At 41.8% G+C, this 17,967-nt stretch overlaps 1 protein-coding gene across 2 annotated transcripts in view; it reads right to left on the bottom strand.

Annotated features, from left to right (window-relative positions):
• The window catches only part of LTBP3 (latent transforming growth factor beta binding protein 3), a 1,036,617-nt gene that overhangs the window by 946,252 nt on the left and 72,398 nt on the right, over positions 1-17,967 (bottom strand). For both annotated transcript variants that reach the window (XM_082271069.1, XM_082271070.1), the window contains exon 2: positions 7,050-7,343. In XM_082271069.1, coding sequence (XP_082127195.1) covers positions 7,050-7,343 — 294 coding nt within the window. The remainder of the gene's footprint in view (positions 1-7,049; positions 7,344-17,967) is intronic.

The following is a 17,967-nucleotide window of genomic DNA, read 5'->3' as shown; positions in this document are numbered from 1 at the left end:
CATTTAGAAGAGACAAAGCCAAACCTAGCTGGCTAAACCGTAATGTTAAAAAACTTATTAGGGGAAAAAAATGTCCTTCCAGAAATATAAATCAGAGGGCACAGTATCGGCTTTCGAGCAATACAAGGAGGCAAATAGGAAAAGTAAATACGAAATCAAAATGGCTAAAATCAACTTTGAGAGACAAATAGCGGAGGATAGTAAAAAGAACCCAAAGAAATTCTTTAAATATATCAACAGCAAAAAAGCTAGGGCAGAGCATATTGCACACATAATTAACAATGATGGGAGGATGGTTACAGAGGACACTGAAAAAGCAACCGTGCTGAATGCTTTTTTCTCATCAGTCTTTACACAGGAAAAGGAGGGGTACACTGACCACGACTATATGGTTAGTAGTAATACACAGGTCTTGCCGCTATGGCTAACAGAGGGTGAAATCAGAGAAAGGCTGGATAAAATTAACACAAAAAATCACCAGGCCCGGATGACGTACATCCGAGAGTATTCAAAGAACTCAGTAAGATTATATCTAGACCACTGTTCCTGATCCTTGCTGACAGTATTATGACAGGCAATGTACCTGGGGATTGGAGGAAAGCTAACGTGTTACCGATATTCAAAAAAGGGCAGAGGCATATCCCGGGAAATTATAGGCCTGTCAGTCTGACATCGATAGTATGTAAACTTCTGGAGGGGATGATAAGGGACTATATCGTAGAGTTTGCTAAAGACAACAACATCATCACCAGTAATCAGCACGGGTTTACAAATGAGCGTTCTTGTCAAACCAATCGCTTAACATTCTACGAGGAGGTGAGCTGTGAGCTAGATAGGGGCAGACCAGTGGATGTGGTGTACCTGGATTTCGCTAAGGCGTTTGATACAGTTCCCCACAAGCGCTTAATTTATAAAGTAAGGTCTGCAGGTATCGACCGCAGGGTTTGCTCTTGGATACGGAACTGGCTAAAAGGGTGTGTACAAAGGGTGGTAATAAACAGCGCATACTCAGACTGGTCTGAGGTGGTAAGCGGGGTCCCCCAAGGCTCAGTCCTGGGACCAACCTTGTTCAATTTATTCATAAACAACATTGAGGACGGGATCAGTAGTTCTATATCAGTTTTTGCAGATGACACAAAATTGGCCAGGGCAATAACTGCACAGCATGAAGCAGATATCCTACAGAATGACCTGGACAAAATAACAGAGTGGGCAACGACATGGCAAATGAGGTTTAATGTGGAGAAGTGTAAGGTTTTGCACTTGGGGACTAAAAACATAAAAGCACAATACACGTTAGGGGGGGAACCCTTGGGGGAATGAAAAATGGAGAAAGATCTGGGAGTCTTGGTAGATGATAGACTAGGCAATAGCATGCAATGTCAAGCGGCAGCTGCCAAAGCCAGCAGAATATTAGCATGCATAAAGAAAGGGATGTATTCCAGAGATAAGACTATAATCCTTCCACTTTATAAAACTCTGGTCCGACCACATCTGGAGTATTCTGTCCAGTTCTGGTCGCCAGTCCTCAGGAGGGATATGTTGGAGCTGGAGAGAGTCCAGAGAAGAGCAACTAAACTAATTAGGGGATTGGAGGACCTTAATTATGAAGAGCATCTGCAATCACTTTATTTATTGTCCCTGGAGAAGAGACGCCTGAGAGGGGACATGATAGCAATTTATAAATATCTCAATGGTGATCTCGGCATAGAAAAACAGCTATTCAGTCAAAGGGATTGCATGAGGACTCGAGGGCATACAATGCAATTAGAGGAGAAGTGTTTTAACCTCAGGCAACGTGAGAGGTTCTTTACTGTTAGGGCTACAAGATTGTGTAATTCTCTACCACAAGAGGTGGTTTCTGCGGGAAGTATGGTGGCTTTCAAAAGACTCTTGGACGTACATCTCAAGGATCAGAACATTCAGGGGTATGTGAGATGATTACAGCCACACACACCTACACAGGTTGAACTGGATGGACTATTGTCTTTATTCGACCTCACCTACTATGTAACTATGTAACTAGCTGTCACCGTATTCTCCTCCTCACACACTGATCCTGTGTGAGGAGGAGATTGCAGTAACAGCTAGTTACCGATTACAGTGCACCCCAAAACACACTGATTGCCCCCCCCCCCCCCAATAAAGAGTACCTGTCACTAGCCCTTCAAAGTACCTGTCACAAGCCCATCAGAGTACCTGAGTACCTGCCACCAGCCCATCAGGTACTCTGATGACAGGTACTCGGGTACTCTGATGGGCTGGTGACAGGTATTTAGGTACTCTGATGGGCTGGTGACAGGTATTCTGGTACTCTGTTGATAGGTACTTGGGTACTCTGATGACAGGTACTCGGGTACTCTGATGGGCTGGTGACAGGTACTCGGGTACTCTGATGACAGGTACTCGGGAACTTTGAGTACCTGTCATTAGAGTACCCGAGTACCTGTCATCAGAGTACCTGAGTACCTGTCACCAGAGTACCCGAGTAACTGTCACCAGAGTCCCAGAGTACCTGTCATCAGAGTACCTGAGTACCTGTCACCAGAGTACCCGAGTAACTGTCACCAGAGTACCCGAGTAACTGTCACCAGCCCATCAGAGTACCCGAGTACCTCTCTGTATCCCATCAGAATACCCGAGAACATGTCATCAGCGTACCCAAGTACCTGTCACCAGCCCATCAGAGTCCCCAAGTACCTGCCATCGGAGTACCCGAGTACCTGCCATCGGCGTACCCGAGTACCTGCCGTCGGAGTACCCGAGTACCTGTCATCGGAGTACCTGAGTACCTGTCTCCAGCCCTTCAGAGTACCTATCTGCAGCCCATCAGAATACCTGAGTACCTTTCCCCAGCCCATCAGGGTATCTGAGTACCTTTCTGCAGCCCAATAGAGTACCTGAGTACCTTTCTTCTGCCCATCAAAGTATCAGAGTACCTGTCTCCAGCCCATCAGAGTACCCGAATACCTCTCTGCAGCCCATCATAGTACCTCTCTGTAGCCCATCAGGGTACCCAAGTACCTGTCTCCAGCCCAGAGTACCCAAGTACCTGTCTCCAGCCCAGAGTACCTGTCTCCAGCCCAGAGTACCCGAGTACCTGTCTCCAGCCCAGAGTGCCCGAGTACCTATCTGCAGCCCATCATATTACCCGAGTACCTGTCTCTAGCCCATCAGAATACCCAAGTACCTCTCTGAAGCCCATCAGAGTACCCGAGTACCTTTCTGAAGTCGATCAGTGTACCTGAGTACCTGTCTGCAGCCCATCAGAGTACTTGAGTACCTATCTGCAGCTCATGCCTCCTAGATTATGTGTTGGGGTGTTTGCTTTCCAAAATGGGGTCATTTTGTGGGGGGTTTATTGTCCTGGTGTTCCAGGGCCTTCAAAAGTGTGATTGGTTGTAATGAAATTATATGTGCAATTTATGCTTCTAGAACACCTGACGGTGCTCCTTGCATGTTGTGCCTCTGTATGTGGCTATGCTGTGACAAAGTCTAACATATGTGGTATTGCCATACTCAGGAGGAGGAGCAAAATGTATTTTGGGGTGTCATTTTTCCTATGTACATGCTATGTGTTAGAAATATCTTATAAATTGAAAACTTGTAAAAAAAAAATGCGTTTTCATTTTCTTTCCACATTTTCCAAAAACTTGTGGAAAAAAAATAACATGTTCAAAAGACTCATTATGCCTCATAGAATATACGTTGGGGTGTTTGCTTTCCAAAATGGGGTCATTTTGTTGGTAATTCCATTGTCCTGGTGCTCCAGGGCCTTCAAAAGTGTGATAAGTCATTAAGAAATTATATGTGTAATTTATGCTCCTAGAACACCTGCTCCTTGAATGTCTGTAGGTGGCCAGGCTGTGTAAAAGTCTCACACATGTGGTATTGCCATACTCAGCAGGAGTAGCAGAATGTATTTTGGGGTGTAATTGCAAGTATGCATATACTGTGTGTGAGAAAAACTTGTTACTATGACAATTTTGTGTAAAAAAAATGATTTCTTCATTTTTCCAAGAATTGTGGGAAAGAATTACAACTTCAAAAAACTCACCATGCCTCTTACTAAATACCCTGGACTACTTTCCAAAAAGGGGTCATTTGGGGGATATTTGTACTATCCTGACATTTCAGGGCCTCTAGAAATGAGATAGGCCATCGGTACATCAGGTGTGATTAGGTGTGATCAATTTTCAATGATTGGCACCATAGCTTGTAGACTCTATAACTTTCACACAGACTAAATAATAACCATTAATTTGGGTTATTTTTACCAAAGATATGTATTAGTATAAATTTTGGCCCAAATTTATGAAAACAACATTTTATAATAGAAACTATTAAAAAATGTTTTTTTTTCGAAATGTTCGCTCTTTTTTCACTTTTATCACAAAAAATAAAAAACCCAGTGGTGAATAAATACTACCAAAAGAAAGCTCTATTTGTATGAAACCAATTATAAAAAACTTGATTGGGTACAGAGTTGCATGACTGAGTAATTATCATTCAAAGTGTGAGAGCGCTGAAAGCTGAAAATTGGTCTGGGCAGGAAGGGGGTGTAACTGCTCTGTATGGAAGTGGTTAAGAAAGGCCGAAGTGCCCATCACCAAAGGCTGGAGGAAACAATCCACATATTTCCCCATACGGGCCGACACTAAATCTGTGCCATTTACTCTCCCTTAGGTCTCCCTGGGGGCTTCTCTAGAGACTTATGTATTTTCGGTAAGTAGTATATGGGGCTAAGGGAACAAGAAATTCTCCCTTTTGTTTGTCCAAAATTCCTTCTTTATAACCTTTTTCTAAAATACATTCCAATTGACTCTTATAAGAATATACTGTACAGGATCCCGTTTAAGTATTTCATAAGTTTTGGAATCAGATAGTCGATTCAGCATTTCTTCCAAATAGTCTTCTTTATTTAATAACACGACACCTCCCCTTTATCCGTTGGACGGATAACTAAATTTTTGTTATTACAAAGGGATTTCACTCCCGCCGTTAAAGCGGTTGTAAACCCTATAAAAAAAAAAAAAAAAAAAAAAACCTGCAAGACAAAGGCATAATGAGCTAGTATGCATCGCATACTAGCCCATTATGTGTAACTTACCTTAAAACGAAGCCCCGACACGGACCCCCGGACATCGCTGCGGGCGCTGGCATGATCCCTCGCAGTCTCTTCCAGGTTCGGCGGCTCCGGCGCGCTGATTGGCCGAAAGAGACGGCTCCGGCGCGATGATTGGCCGGAGCCGCGATGACGTCACTCCCGCGCATGCGCGTGAGTGATTTTTCCGGCAAGCTCCGGCAAACTAATTGAAGGTCCCCCCGGACCTTCAGAGCGCATGCGCCGCTCGCGCGAGCGGCTGCATGCACTGTAAATATCTCCTAAACCATGCCGGTTTAGGAGATATTATTTGTACCTACAGGTAAGCCTTATTATAGGCTTACCTGTAGGTAAAAGTGTCAAAAAGCGGGATACTACCGCTTTAAATCTCCATGGGATTTATGTTTAAAGGTACTTTCTTCAAAATCTTTAAGTACTAAATCCCTAAACACAGAAATATTACCCCCTTGGACCCCTGGGGGGGTTAAACAGGGAGGCACTGCGCATACCTGTATGAACATATTGAGAGTTTTTTTGTCGGTTCAATGTTCTTCACAATTGTATTTGACAAAAAATGCCTCTTGATATTTAATTTTCTGATGTATTTTTAAATGTCTATAAACATTTCAAACTTGTTCATAGTTTCCATAGGTGCAAATTTCAAACCTTTCCCTAGGGTACATTTTTCTGCATTGGTCAAACTAACTCCACTCAGATTGAAAATTCCTTTGGCTGTTACCTTTTCTTTTTTCTTGGTGTTTCCTCCCCTAAAGCCCCTTGTTTTTTTCTTTTTCCTTTCCCCTGGCCTTTTCCCAAAAAACCCTTGGGTTTGGAGCTTAAAGGGGTCATGTATTGATTTTCATATGGAATTTCATAACTGTCCTCTTTCACCTCCATTTGATCATATAAAGGTTCGTACCTATTATGTTGAGGATCATATGTGCCACTGGCAGTGTTAGGGTGACCTTTATAGTTTCCCCTGTAATCCACTGTATTGGCACCAGGGTTCCATTGGGGTCTAAAATTGGGATTTCTATATGGAGGGGCGTATACAGCCTCTCTTTCCACCCCTCGTTCCCTTGGGTTGAGGTATGGTCCTCTCATTGGGCCCTTACCCCATTTATTAGTGCTCCCCTTGGGGCGTGTGGGAGTTTTGTCTATTAATGGTTTAAACCTCGGGGAGGTTCCTTTCTGGAGACTCCTCCAGATGCATAAGGTTCCCTAAGGGGGCCATGGAAACCTTGGGGCCACTAGTGCCACTGATTCCCTGGGATCCCTCCCCTCGTGAGGTACTAGGAGCTTCCATAATGCCCAAGGTTCCCTGAGAGAACATGGTTAGTCACAGTCAATTTATAAAAAGGCCTGCAGTTTAAGGACAGAAAGTAGAGCTTATTAACATATACTGTTGCTTTATATTGAGACATGTAAGTAATTATTTCATGTAGTCCTTTAGGCCCCTTTCACACAGGCTTTCTGATTAGATCCGCCTGTCAGTTTTTTTTTAGGCAGACCTGATTGGATGCTCCATTTATCCCTATGAGGCAGCGGATGTCAGCTGACACCCGCTGCTATCCGATCCTCTCCGTGAAATCCAGATGGATGGTAACCCTATTTTGCATCCATCTGGTGGATCAGGTCAGATGGGATCAGATAAAAAAACGGACAGGCGATCCGTTTTCAACCGATCTCCCCATAGAGGAGAGCGGGGCTCTTACAGGTCTGTCTCAGCACAGTGAGCGGTGATGGACCTGTCATAGACCTGCTCAGCGGGGATCAGCAGATCGATTCCCCACTGAGCAAAGCGGAGTCTGCCAAGCGGAACGCCCGTGTGAAGTCAAGGTTTCAATAGGTCCCTTAAAAACATATAAAAAAAATAGTAGAAACAAACATAAAATACTTGTTACATATAAAAACATGCTTGCACTATTATTATAATGTAAAATACCTTCTGCAGAACTGTGTCCAGGTCCCAGTGGTACAGTAAGAGCTGACTGACTGATTTTCACACCTCTCCCTTCGGGATCATCATCCCCAGTAATCACTTGCACAGCATACACTGCATGTTTTCCTGATGATGGCTCTATTCCTTCTGTTTCAGTTGCCTCACTCTGACTTTGTGATCCACTACCTCCAGGTACAGCAGGGAACTGACAAAATCTTCCTGTGAATTCAGGTGGGCACAGGCAGTGAGTGTTGGAAGAGCACTGGCCACCATTCATGCAGGGCATTGGGCAAACCACTGTATGAAGATACAAAGATATCAGTTATGGCTATTACATAGTTTATAGGTTTATTTTAATTACATAGTTTCACAAGTCCATCTAGTTCAACCAATTAAAAAAAATAACTAATAGAAAACCCCTATATACACAATCCCATGCCCACAGTTGATCCAGAAGAAGGCAAAAAAAAAAAAAAAAGACAATAAAGCAAGAGAAAAAAATTATTTCCTGAACCCTCAGAATGCATGTTAGTATCCACTCACTCCAATGGTAATACCCTCGACCTTATATTCTCCCATCTCTGCTCTGCTGGCAACCTCACCAACACCCCCTTTCCTCTCTCTGATCACAACCTCATCAGTTTCACTGTATCCTTGCCTCAAATCACCCAACCCCCCAAGCAGCAAACAATTACTTGTAGGAACCTTCGTTACTTTAACCCCTCTCTCCTCTATTCTGCTACTGACCACCTACATGACATAATCTCTCCCCTGTCCTGTCCTGACCTGGCCACCTCTGTTTACAACAGTTGACTCTCATCATCACTTGACGCACTTGCTCCTCTAACTACACGCAGAATCAGGTCCCGACCATTGCAACCCTGGCAAACTTACTACAGTAGAAATCTCAAGAGACACTGCCGTGCTCTTCAAACGACGATGGCATAAAACCAAATGCTTGCAGGACTTCACCCTATATAAATCTTCCCTCCAAACTTACAATTCATGCCTCCATGCTGCCAAACAAGCCTACTTTGTCTCTCTTATCACTACCCTGTCATCCAATCCCCGCTGTCCCTTCTCAACTTTTAACTCTCTACTTCGTCCCCCACCCCCTCTACTCACTAACTCACTCACTGCCCAAGAGATTGCCAATCACTTCAAAGACAAGGTTGATGCAATACGTGAGGACACCTCCACATCTTCCCCACTCAACATACCTTGCCTAACAGCACAGTCAACACTCTCCTCCTTTGAACTGGCTACTACTGAAGAGGTTAAAAAACTGTTTCCAGATGCCCACCTAATCACCTGTTCCCTGGATCCTGTTCCCTCACAACTACTACGGACACACTCTTACTCTATCCTATGCTCCCTTACTCACATCTTCAATCTCTCCCTCTCTAGTGGCACCTTCCCCTCCCCTCTAAAACATGCACAGATCACTCCCATACTTAAAAAGCCCTCACTAGACCCCACCAACCTGAACAACTTAAGACCCATTTCACTGCTCCCATTCACTTCTAAACTTCTAGAACGCTTAGTCTTCAACCGTCTCAGCTCCTACCTCAGTGAAAATAACCTTCTTGATCCCTTACAGTCTCGCTTTCGCTTGCAGCACTCTACAGAAACTGCCTTACTAAAACTCACAAACGATCTACTAACTGCTAAAACCAATGGCCACTACTCCATACTTCTATTATTCCACCTTTCTGCGGCCTTTGATACTGTTGACCACCCGCTCCTTCTTAATAAACTCTGTTCCCTTGGCCTCCAAGATTCTGCTCTATCTTGGTTCTCCTCCTACCTATCACAGCGCTCCTTCAGTGTTACCCACAACTCTACCTCCTCCTCCCCATTGCCCCTTTCTATGGGGGTTCCCCAAGGCTCTGTTCTTGGACCCCTCCTCTTCTCTATCTACACCGCCTCTCTTGGTCACTTGATAACCGCCCACGGCTTCCAATACCATCTATACGCCGATGACACTCAAATCTATCTGTCTACTCCTCACCTCACTCCTTCAGTCTCCTCTCGCATTGCTAACTTACTTACTGACATATCAACATGGATGTCGCACCACTTCCTCAAACTAAATCTCTCTAAAACTGAGCTGGTAATATTCCCTCCCGCCCATGCCCCCCTCCATGACTTTTCTATCAAAATTAGTTATGCAACCATCAATCCCTCCACTCATGCCAGGGTACTAGGTGTAATCCTGGACTCTGACCTGTCCTTTCAGCCCCAAATCCAATCATTGTCAAAAGTTTGTAGACTTCACAACTGCAACATCTCTAAAATTCGCCCCTTTTTAACAACTGAAACCACCAAGCTACTCATTCACTCCCTAGTTATTTCTCGCCTCAACTATTGCAACTCCCTTCTCATAGGCCTACCACTTCATAGGCTATCCCCTCTTCAGTCTATCATGAACGCTGCTGCCAGGCTTATCCACCTTACCAACTGCTCAGCGTCTGCCTCCCCTCTCTGCCAATCCCTACACTGGCTCCCAATTGCCCAGCAAATTAAATTCAAAATACTAACCACAACATACAAAGCCATTCACAACTCTGCCCCGAGCTACATCACCAATCTTGTCTCCAAATATCACCCAAATCGTCCTCTCCGCTCCTCTCAAGACCTTCTACTCTCAAGCTCCCTTGTCTCCTCCTCTCATGCTCGTCTCCAGGATTTCTCCAGGGCCTCTCCCATCCTCTGGAATGTTCTACCTCAACCTGTACTGCTATCTCCTACTCTAGCTGCTTTCAGGCGATCCCTGAAAACTCATTTTCAAGCTTATCACACCGCCAACTAATCTGCCATCAGCTCATTCCCTACTCTTACCTCTTATAACACCTGCCCCACCCCATTAGATTGTAAGCTCTTCTGAGCAGGGCCCTCTAAATCCTCTTGTATTTTATTGTATTGTATATGTACTGTCTCCCTCTAATATTCTAAAGTGCTGCGTACATTTCTGGCGCTATAGAAATCCTTATTATTAATAATAATAATAATAATAGTATCCAGTTATAGTTTACGCATTTAGGAATGTATCCAAATCTTTTTTTCTAAACAATCTACTGAGCTGGCCAGAACTAGTTTTGAGGTGAAGAAGTCTTTCCATATGTAGAGGTTGAATCTCTTTTCCTCCAGTCATAAAGACTATTCAATCAGCCTTTAAAGTGAAAAAAAAATATAGGATACTATTTCTGATATCCTTTTGAGATTGTAGTTGCCTGGCTGTTATGCTCACTCATTGGCTGCAATATTTTCACTAAGTAAACACGCATTATTAAGTATGCAAATCGGCAAGGTCATGGAAAATTTGAAAGTCTTTCCTGTAGACTGGTCAGTCATTGACACTTTTTCTTTAGTACTTGAATCAGCATGACAGCCAGGCAACATTTAATGAGGTCAGCAATAACAACCTCCATATTCCTCTAATGACTAGAACAAAAAGCATAGGGTGTGACAAAAGACTCTTAATGAACTATGGAGGCGGAATTAGATGTCAAATTGTATTAAAACATATATTCTTTTAATATAGAAACATTCATATAAAAAAAACGTATATTGTAATAAGATGACAGTACAACCAATAAACGAATATATGTTGACATATGATTATGAAGTAGTACTCATAATACCCTACAGACATCAGATATATCCAAAGGATGAAACCTGACCTGTTTAGGACCAGTAGTTTTTCCTCAGGGGAGACAGTAGTTATTCTAAAACATAAATAAATGGCAATCATAACTTCCATAAAAGACTATACATACATGTCTTTATGACTTAATTAGTTAAACATTATAGGCTGCTATTAATACTTACAAAGATCAACCATATAAATATAGAAGATAGGTAAAACCACCTTCAATCCTGCTTGTTAGGCTGACTGCATGGCAATACTCCATGAGGGTAAGAGGCACAGCAAGCGACCAGAAATAGATTCACAGGGACCCCAATGGGGCAAAAAGAGCCCATATGGCAAGCAGTCAATGTTTCTGTAAATAGAATAGAATAGTGATAATAGAAATATAGAGGTCATCTGCATAGGTGCCAAAATCACTCAAAGTATATCAATACTATGACTTCAAATACTGAGGTCTTATGAGGAGGTAATAGGGGGCCATCCTACATAGATGAAAAACAAGGCCCCAAAAGAAGATATACAAAATTGACTCACAATCATATGGACTATAAAAGAAAACCATCCCAGTTTGCAGAGGAATCAAATAACTTGTGTTAGCTTATAGAGGGGTGAATTCATTATGCCAGCAGACAGTATGTTCAAACAGAGGCTAATCTGGGACAGGAGGTGCTTTAGGTATCCTACTGCATGGAGGGGGATAAAATAGTCCAATGAGATGCAGCTGGGCTTTTGCGCCAAATCGCCACCCTGGACAGGTGTGGCCATCAACCGCAAACAAGGAGGATCCACCCGCACGGTGATGCGTGGCGCATCCCGGCCCATCACCACCAACATGCAAGAGGCTAGACCTGCTCTGCACCTCATTTGGATATTTTATTCCCCTCCATGTGGTAGGATACTTAAAGCACCTCCATTTGGTTGTGGATCAATCTTGTATATCTTCTTTTGGGGTCTTGTTTTTTTATCTATGTAGGATTGCCCCTTTTATCTCCTTATAAGACCTTGGTATTTGAAGTATTGATATATACCTGTTTGAGTGATTTTGGCACCTATGCAGGTGACCTCTATATTTCTATCATTACTGCATTGACTGCACGTGGGCTGGTGCCATAGGGGCTCTTTTTGCCCCATTGGGGGTCCCTGTGAATGTGTGTAGGTCTGGCCTCTTCTAACCCTCTTGGAGTATTGCCATGCAGTCACCGTAACGAGCAGGATTGAAGATGGTTTTACTGATCTTCTGTATTTATATGGCCTTTAAGTATTAATAGCAGCCAATAACATTTCACTAATTAAGTCATAAAGACATATATTTGCATAATTCTCATGCATAGAATGATTGCCATGTATCTATATTTTAGAAGTACAAATACCTATCTCCCCTGAGGAAGGACTACTGGTCTGAAACATATCAGGTTTCATCAAGACAATTCATTTGGGCAGATCCTTGTCCCAGTACTGGCAGCCCTTTGAATATATCTGTTGTCTGTACGGCATTGAATTCTACTTCATGATCATGTGTCAACATATGTTTGTTCATTGGTTGTAATAGTCATTTTCTAAGGACATACAATGTCGTGCAAAAGTATTCACCCCCTTGGCACTTTTCGTGTTTTGTTGCTTCACAACCTGGAATTAACATGGATTTTTGAGGATTTGCATCATTTAATATCCAGAACATGCCTCCAACTTTGAAGATGTTTTTTTTATTTTTTATTGTGAAGCATACAACAAATAGGGCAAAATAACAGAAAAAGTCAATGTGCATAACTATTCACCCCCCCCCCCCCCCTAAAGTCAATACTTTGTAGAGCCAACTTTTGCAGCAATCACAGCTCCAAGTCACTTTGGATAAGTCTCTATGAGCTTGCCACATCTTACCACTGGGATTTTTGCTCATTCCTCCTTGCAAAACTGCTCCAACTCCTTCAAGTTGGATGGTTTGCGCTGGTGAACAGCAATCTTTAAGTCTAACCACAGATTTTCTATTGGATTGAGGTCTGGGCTTTGACTAGGCAATTCCAACACATTTACATGTTTCCCCTTAAATCACTCAAGTGTTGCTTTAGCAGTGTGTTTGGGGTCATTGTCCTGCTGGAAGGTGAACCTCCGTCCTAGCCTCAAATTACGCACAGAGTGGTATTTATTTAGCATCATCCATCTTTTCCTCAACTCTGACCAGATTCCCAGTCCCAGCTGCTGAAAAACAATCCCAACAGCATGATGCTGCCACCACCATGTTTCACTGTGGGGATGGTGTTCTTTGGGTGATGTGATGTGTTGGGTTTGCAACAGACATAGCATTTTCTTTGATGGCCGAAAAGTTAAATTTTAGTCTCATCAGACCAGAGCACCTTCCTCCATACATTTTGGGAGTCTCCCACATGCCTTTTGGCAAACTCAAAACATGCCATTTTGTTTTTTGCTGAAAGTAATAGCTTTCTTCTAGCCACTCTGCCATAAAGCCCAACTCTATGCAGCATACAGCTTATTGTCGTCCTATGTACATGTAGCACTGCCCCCTTAGGAGCTGCTGAGAATGGATTCCCCTGGGTTACCCATATCAACAGGCAGTTAAACTTATCACATTAAGTCCTCGGCTCAGTCAATGAACAGTCCAGGGGATTTGGTTTTTGTGTATTTTATTTGGAACTGGGATGGGAGAAGGGATGAGTGGGATACTCCAACTAGCAACTATGCAAAAACTTGAGGACAACTATCTGACAAATATATGTATTGTAGTGACAGGTACACTACTGGTGGCACTGGCGGGCACTGATAGGTGGCACTGGTGGGCACAGATAGGTGGCATTGGTTCACACAGATGAGGTGGTAGTGGCTCTCTGTGTTCGGGACCGATGTCCCTCTGACAGAAGCCGGTGATCGTCGCACTGTTAGCATGTGGAAAGAAAAAAGCCGATTACCAGTTCTGTTTAGATCAGGTGATCAGCTGTCATTGGCTGACAGCTGATCACATGGCAAGGGGCCAGGAACGGTCCCTTACTCCAATCTATGATGAGCCGAGTCTCATGGACTCACTGTTCACAGAGCATCATGCCCCACGTGCGCCCCGCAGGGCAGCTCATGCACAGGAGGATGTACATGAACGCCCTCCCGGCAATTTAGGCCCGCACTGTAGCCGTCTTTCAGCTATAGCGTGGGCAGGAAGAGGTTAAGGTAATCATTAAGGTACCATTGAGTAATACGTTTACGAATTTCAAGAGTAAAAGAGTAATTTAAGTACACTGCAAATAAATGCAAATACAATGTGAAAATTAATATATGACTTTACATTTTAACCATATATACACTTTAATGTCTCTTTAAATCCACCTGAAGTAAAATTTTGCAAAAAAGAAGAGCAACCCTCTAATAGAAATGTAAAGGCCTGGAGTACACTTAACACATCACAGTAAAGTATGGATTTTCAAACAGAGAGGAAGAGATATTTTAAGATAAAAATCTCAAGTACAAATTGTATTAACAAAAACATTAAAAAGCAGGTTAAGGCTGGTGTAGGGTAAAGCCAATAAAGTGCAAGTCACAGTAATGTATAACGTCCTACATATTACAGAGGCAGCCACGATGAGGACACCTGTGGCTAAGCATGCAGAAGGACACCCAATGCTTTCAGAAGTTAAAGCGTAACTCCACTTTTGTTGAGAAAAAAACATTCCCCTCTGGGTGATCTGTGTACATTACAAGGATTTTAACAAACTTTGTTGCGGATTCCTACCTTTTGTTATTCTGAAGAAATCCATGTTTGTTCCTCTGTTCTCCTGTGCTGAGTGGGTCTAATGGGAGTGGTTTCATAATTATCAGTCAGCTGTGGCAGCTGCAGGGCACTAATGAATAAAGCTCCTGGGCCTGCATCCCTTTAGACGTGTTCCTATTGGGAGTATCTCACCAAAAATTAGTTTTTTCTTTCAGGGGATGAAATCTGACTTGTATCTTAGTCAGACTTCTAAGAAAATTGGTGAGCCAATTACACAAGCATGAAATTATGTTTCTGGGGTGTGGCCAGTACACATTCTGTGTACAGAACAGCTCCAGGTAGCCATATTGCATTTTCAGAAAATTACAACGGCTGCCGATTGAAAAGTAAAGGTCATTTTAAATAACATTCAATTACAATATGATTTGTGTTGCAATTGTATACACTATATTGTTTTTTCTTTATTTGCTATTTTTTTCCCCACGAAAGTGGAGTTACCCTTTAATTCTTTCCTCAGGGGTGTATCCATTAGTAAAATGGAACACACTAAGAAAAAAGCAGAAGGGTTGTAAACATCATGTTGATCACAAAGGAAAGCTGTGCTATTAGTTTTTTGGAAGGTACACATTTCACTTGCATGTTGCCAGCAAAATAAAGCTTACAAACATCAGCCAAAAGAAATAAAAGCAATCTGTGATGGCTATCTTGTTGCCAGGGAGGAAGTAAAAGGTGTCACCCCAGATAAGGGTCTGACAAGACCTCCCGGGGAATCGCAAGTATGACCCTTAATTTGGTAAAGGGAGAAAACATATAGGTATAACGAGAAGGATTTCATATTGGTGCATTGGCAGCTTAGATATGGATGTACAAAAAAAAATGCACTTAAGTGCATATATATAATTGCAGACTATATTACATTGTATACTGGGTTGCCATGGGAGAGAAAATATAATAGCCTTGTAAAGAAGGCATATATTATTGCGGCCTGTGCCCCATGAGGGAAAATATTGCCATGTCAGGGAGAAGTGCAGTGTGGTATTGCAAATGCTATTTAAAGCTCTACTTAATTGAAAAATGAGCTGGCATAGCAGGAGGACAAATAACATGGTACTGCAAAATATATGTAGCATTACGCAACTGTTAGTAGAAAAAGGAATAATCCACTGAAAGGGAAATTAAGGTATAAACAATAATCTGTGTGCTTACCTAGCATTAGCAATGTATATGTTGCCTCACAGCCCTGGTGCGAATGCCGCTCGTGCACTCTCCTGAGCCCTCTAATATTGACAGGTTTGAGGTCCTCAAGGACGTCCAACTTTTTGGATGGAAATTATTACTCAAAACCATGTATAGTAAAGAAATCTCCACATCACATTGGCTCTTGACCAAACAGCAATCTCCAATATAGTAAGTCTTTAGGATGAAAATTAACCTTTGGACCTCATTGATAGTATTGATTTAAATTTCCTCCTTTTTAATACTCTTGTAACTACAGAGATAAAATCATCTCTAAAGAAAAATATGACATTTACACATCACCTAGTCTGAACTTCAACCTTAGCGGCATTCCATAAACTTACTACTAGCAAAGATATTCAAGAATTAAAAATGAACTTCCAACATGACAATCTGTCCCAGAGGGAAAGACAAGCTCTATCTGACCTAACCAACCAAATGGATATTACAACTAACGTAATATAACAAAAGGTGCACTTGGCCTAAAAAAACATTTAAAGTCAAAAACTGCTGGTATCACAATTCCTTGAATAGTGAGGAAATAAGAATAGTGAACATATAAGATGCGCTGTTTTTGACTATTCCCAACTAAAAATGGCAACAATTCAACATATGTGATATTAGAAACATAAATATACTCTGAAAAATAATCTCCAAATATTTGAAACAATAAATAAAGTGTATCAAACAGACCACAATTTAAATATGTGTACTAGTTGAAAAAAAGCTTGCTAAAGACTTGCAAATGATAAAAAAAAATATTTTGCAAAACAAAAGTTCAAAATGTATGTGCTCCACAATTCATATATTTGAATAAGAACGAAATTACTCCAATTCCACATGCAAATCCCCCGATATGCTCGTTGTGCATGTATTATAATGATTATTGAAGTTTTTATTACGTTTGTTTTGAATAAACAAATAATAAATGGCCGAGGCCTTAAAAATTTTCCTGCCTAATGTTGTGTGGTGTCTAATTATTTTAAGTTCACTATTTAGTAATGATATAAGAAATCCTGTCTGCTATCCCATATTTTTTTATCACTTGCAAGTCTTTAGCAAGCCTTTTTCAACTAGTACACATAAGTCAATTCCGGTGTTTTTGATACACTGAAATTGATGTTTCAAGTATTTGGAGATTCTTTCTAAGAGTATCTTTTTGTTTCTAATGTCACATATGTTGAAATGTTGCTATTTTTCATTGGAATAGTCAATACAGCACCTCTTATATATTCACTAAATGGATATTACAGTCAAACCATCAGATAAAGTGGGCAATATAGTAATTATGGAAAACGACCGGTATAATATGTATGTGTATGAATATCCTATGCTACCGTGATTGGTATCGCCCCATACCCAGCTCCCTCATCAAAAAATACAATGATCTTTTCTATGAGATGGTAGACTTAGCTTATTTTAACAACACAAACCTCAAATCCTTATGGGAATTCATATGCACAACACACCCGGTCATCCCCGCTTTTTATGCTCTTCCTAAAGTGCATAAAAGCACAAAAATCCCCCTGGAAGACCGAAAATATCGGGTAAAGGCTCTCTCACCCAGAACCTATCCCTTATGAGAAAGGCATCTCAGTCATTAAACACCTCTTATCCCAAAAAAGCTAATCAGAGTGGAAGTTAAATATATTTGTCATTACCGCCATCTAAATTATTCTTTCTCACAATTTTCTCATGTTCCAGGGTTTCCAGGTAAAGGGAGTAGCTATGGGGACCTTGTCCCCCCCCCCCCCCTTCACTAACCTGTACCTGGGGGAGTGAGAACGTAATTTCTTGCCATGTGACAATTTGCCTCATTTATCAAGTTACATAAGTCTATGGTAAAGATTCATAGGTGACATTTTGATTTGTATGGTTGAAATCCTGCAAAAGTGCATGAAGGCAATGAATTCTAACAAATTCAATATCACTTTTACAATTAACTTCAGTCCAACGTCCATTGCCTTCTTGGACATCACAATTTCTAAAGAACTAAATGGCAAACTCTCCAGTTGCCTCTACCATAAGAGGAACACAAATGGGAAAGAGCACTGTACCATAGTAGAGCCATAAAACCAATCTTGAATGAATAAAAGCATGTCTATTTAATTAAACAGTCCAAGGCATAAAGTGGACAAGGAACATCCAGTGAGCAGCAGGGCTGACACAAGTGTGTTACCTGGAGGTGGATACCGCAGGGCAAATTTGCATTAAATCTAGAAGCCAGATAAAGTTAGGAGCCAGTTTTTTTAATGTAGCAAGGGTTTTCAGCGCCCAGGGTAAGGCAAGTAATTTGCGCCCCCTTACCCTAACTTACTTAA

Source organism: Pelophylax lessonae, assembly GCF_965119305.1.
Source record: "Pelophylax lessonae genome assembly, chromosome: 10".
Taxonomy (NCBI): domain Eukaryota; kingdom Metazoa; phylum Chordata; class Amphibia; order Anura; family Ranidae; genus Pelophylax; species Pelophylax lessonae.
The sequence above is the reverse complement of the archived record's forward strand: the minus strand, read 5'-3'. Positions and strand labels throughout refer to the sequence as shown.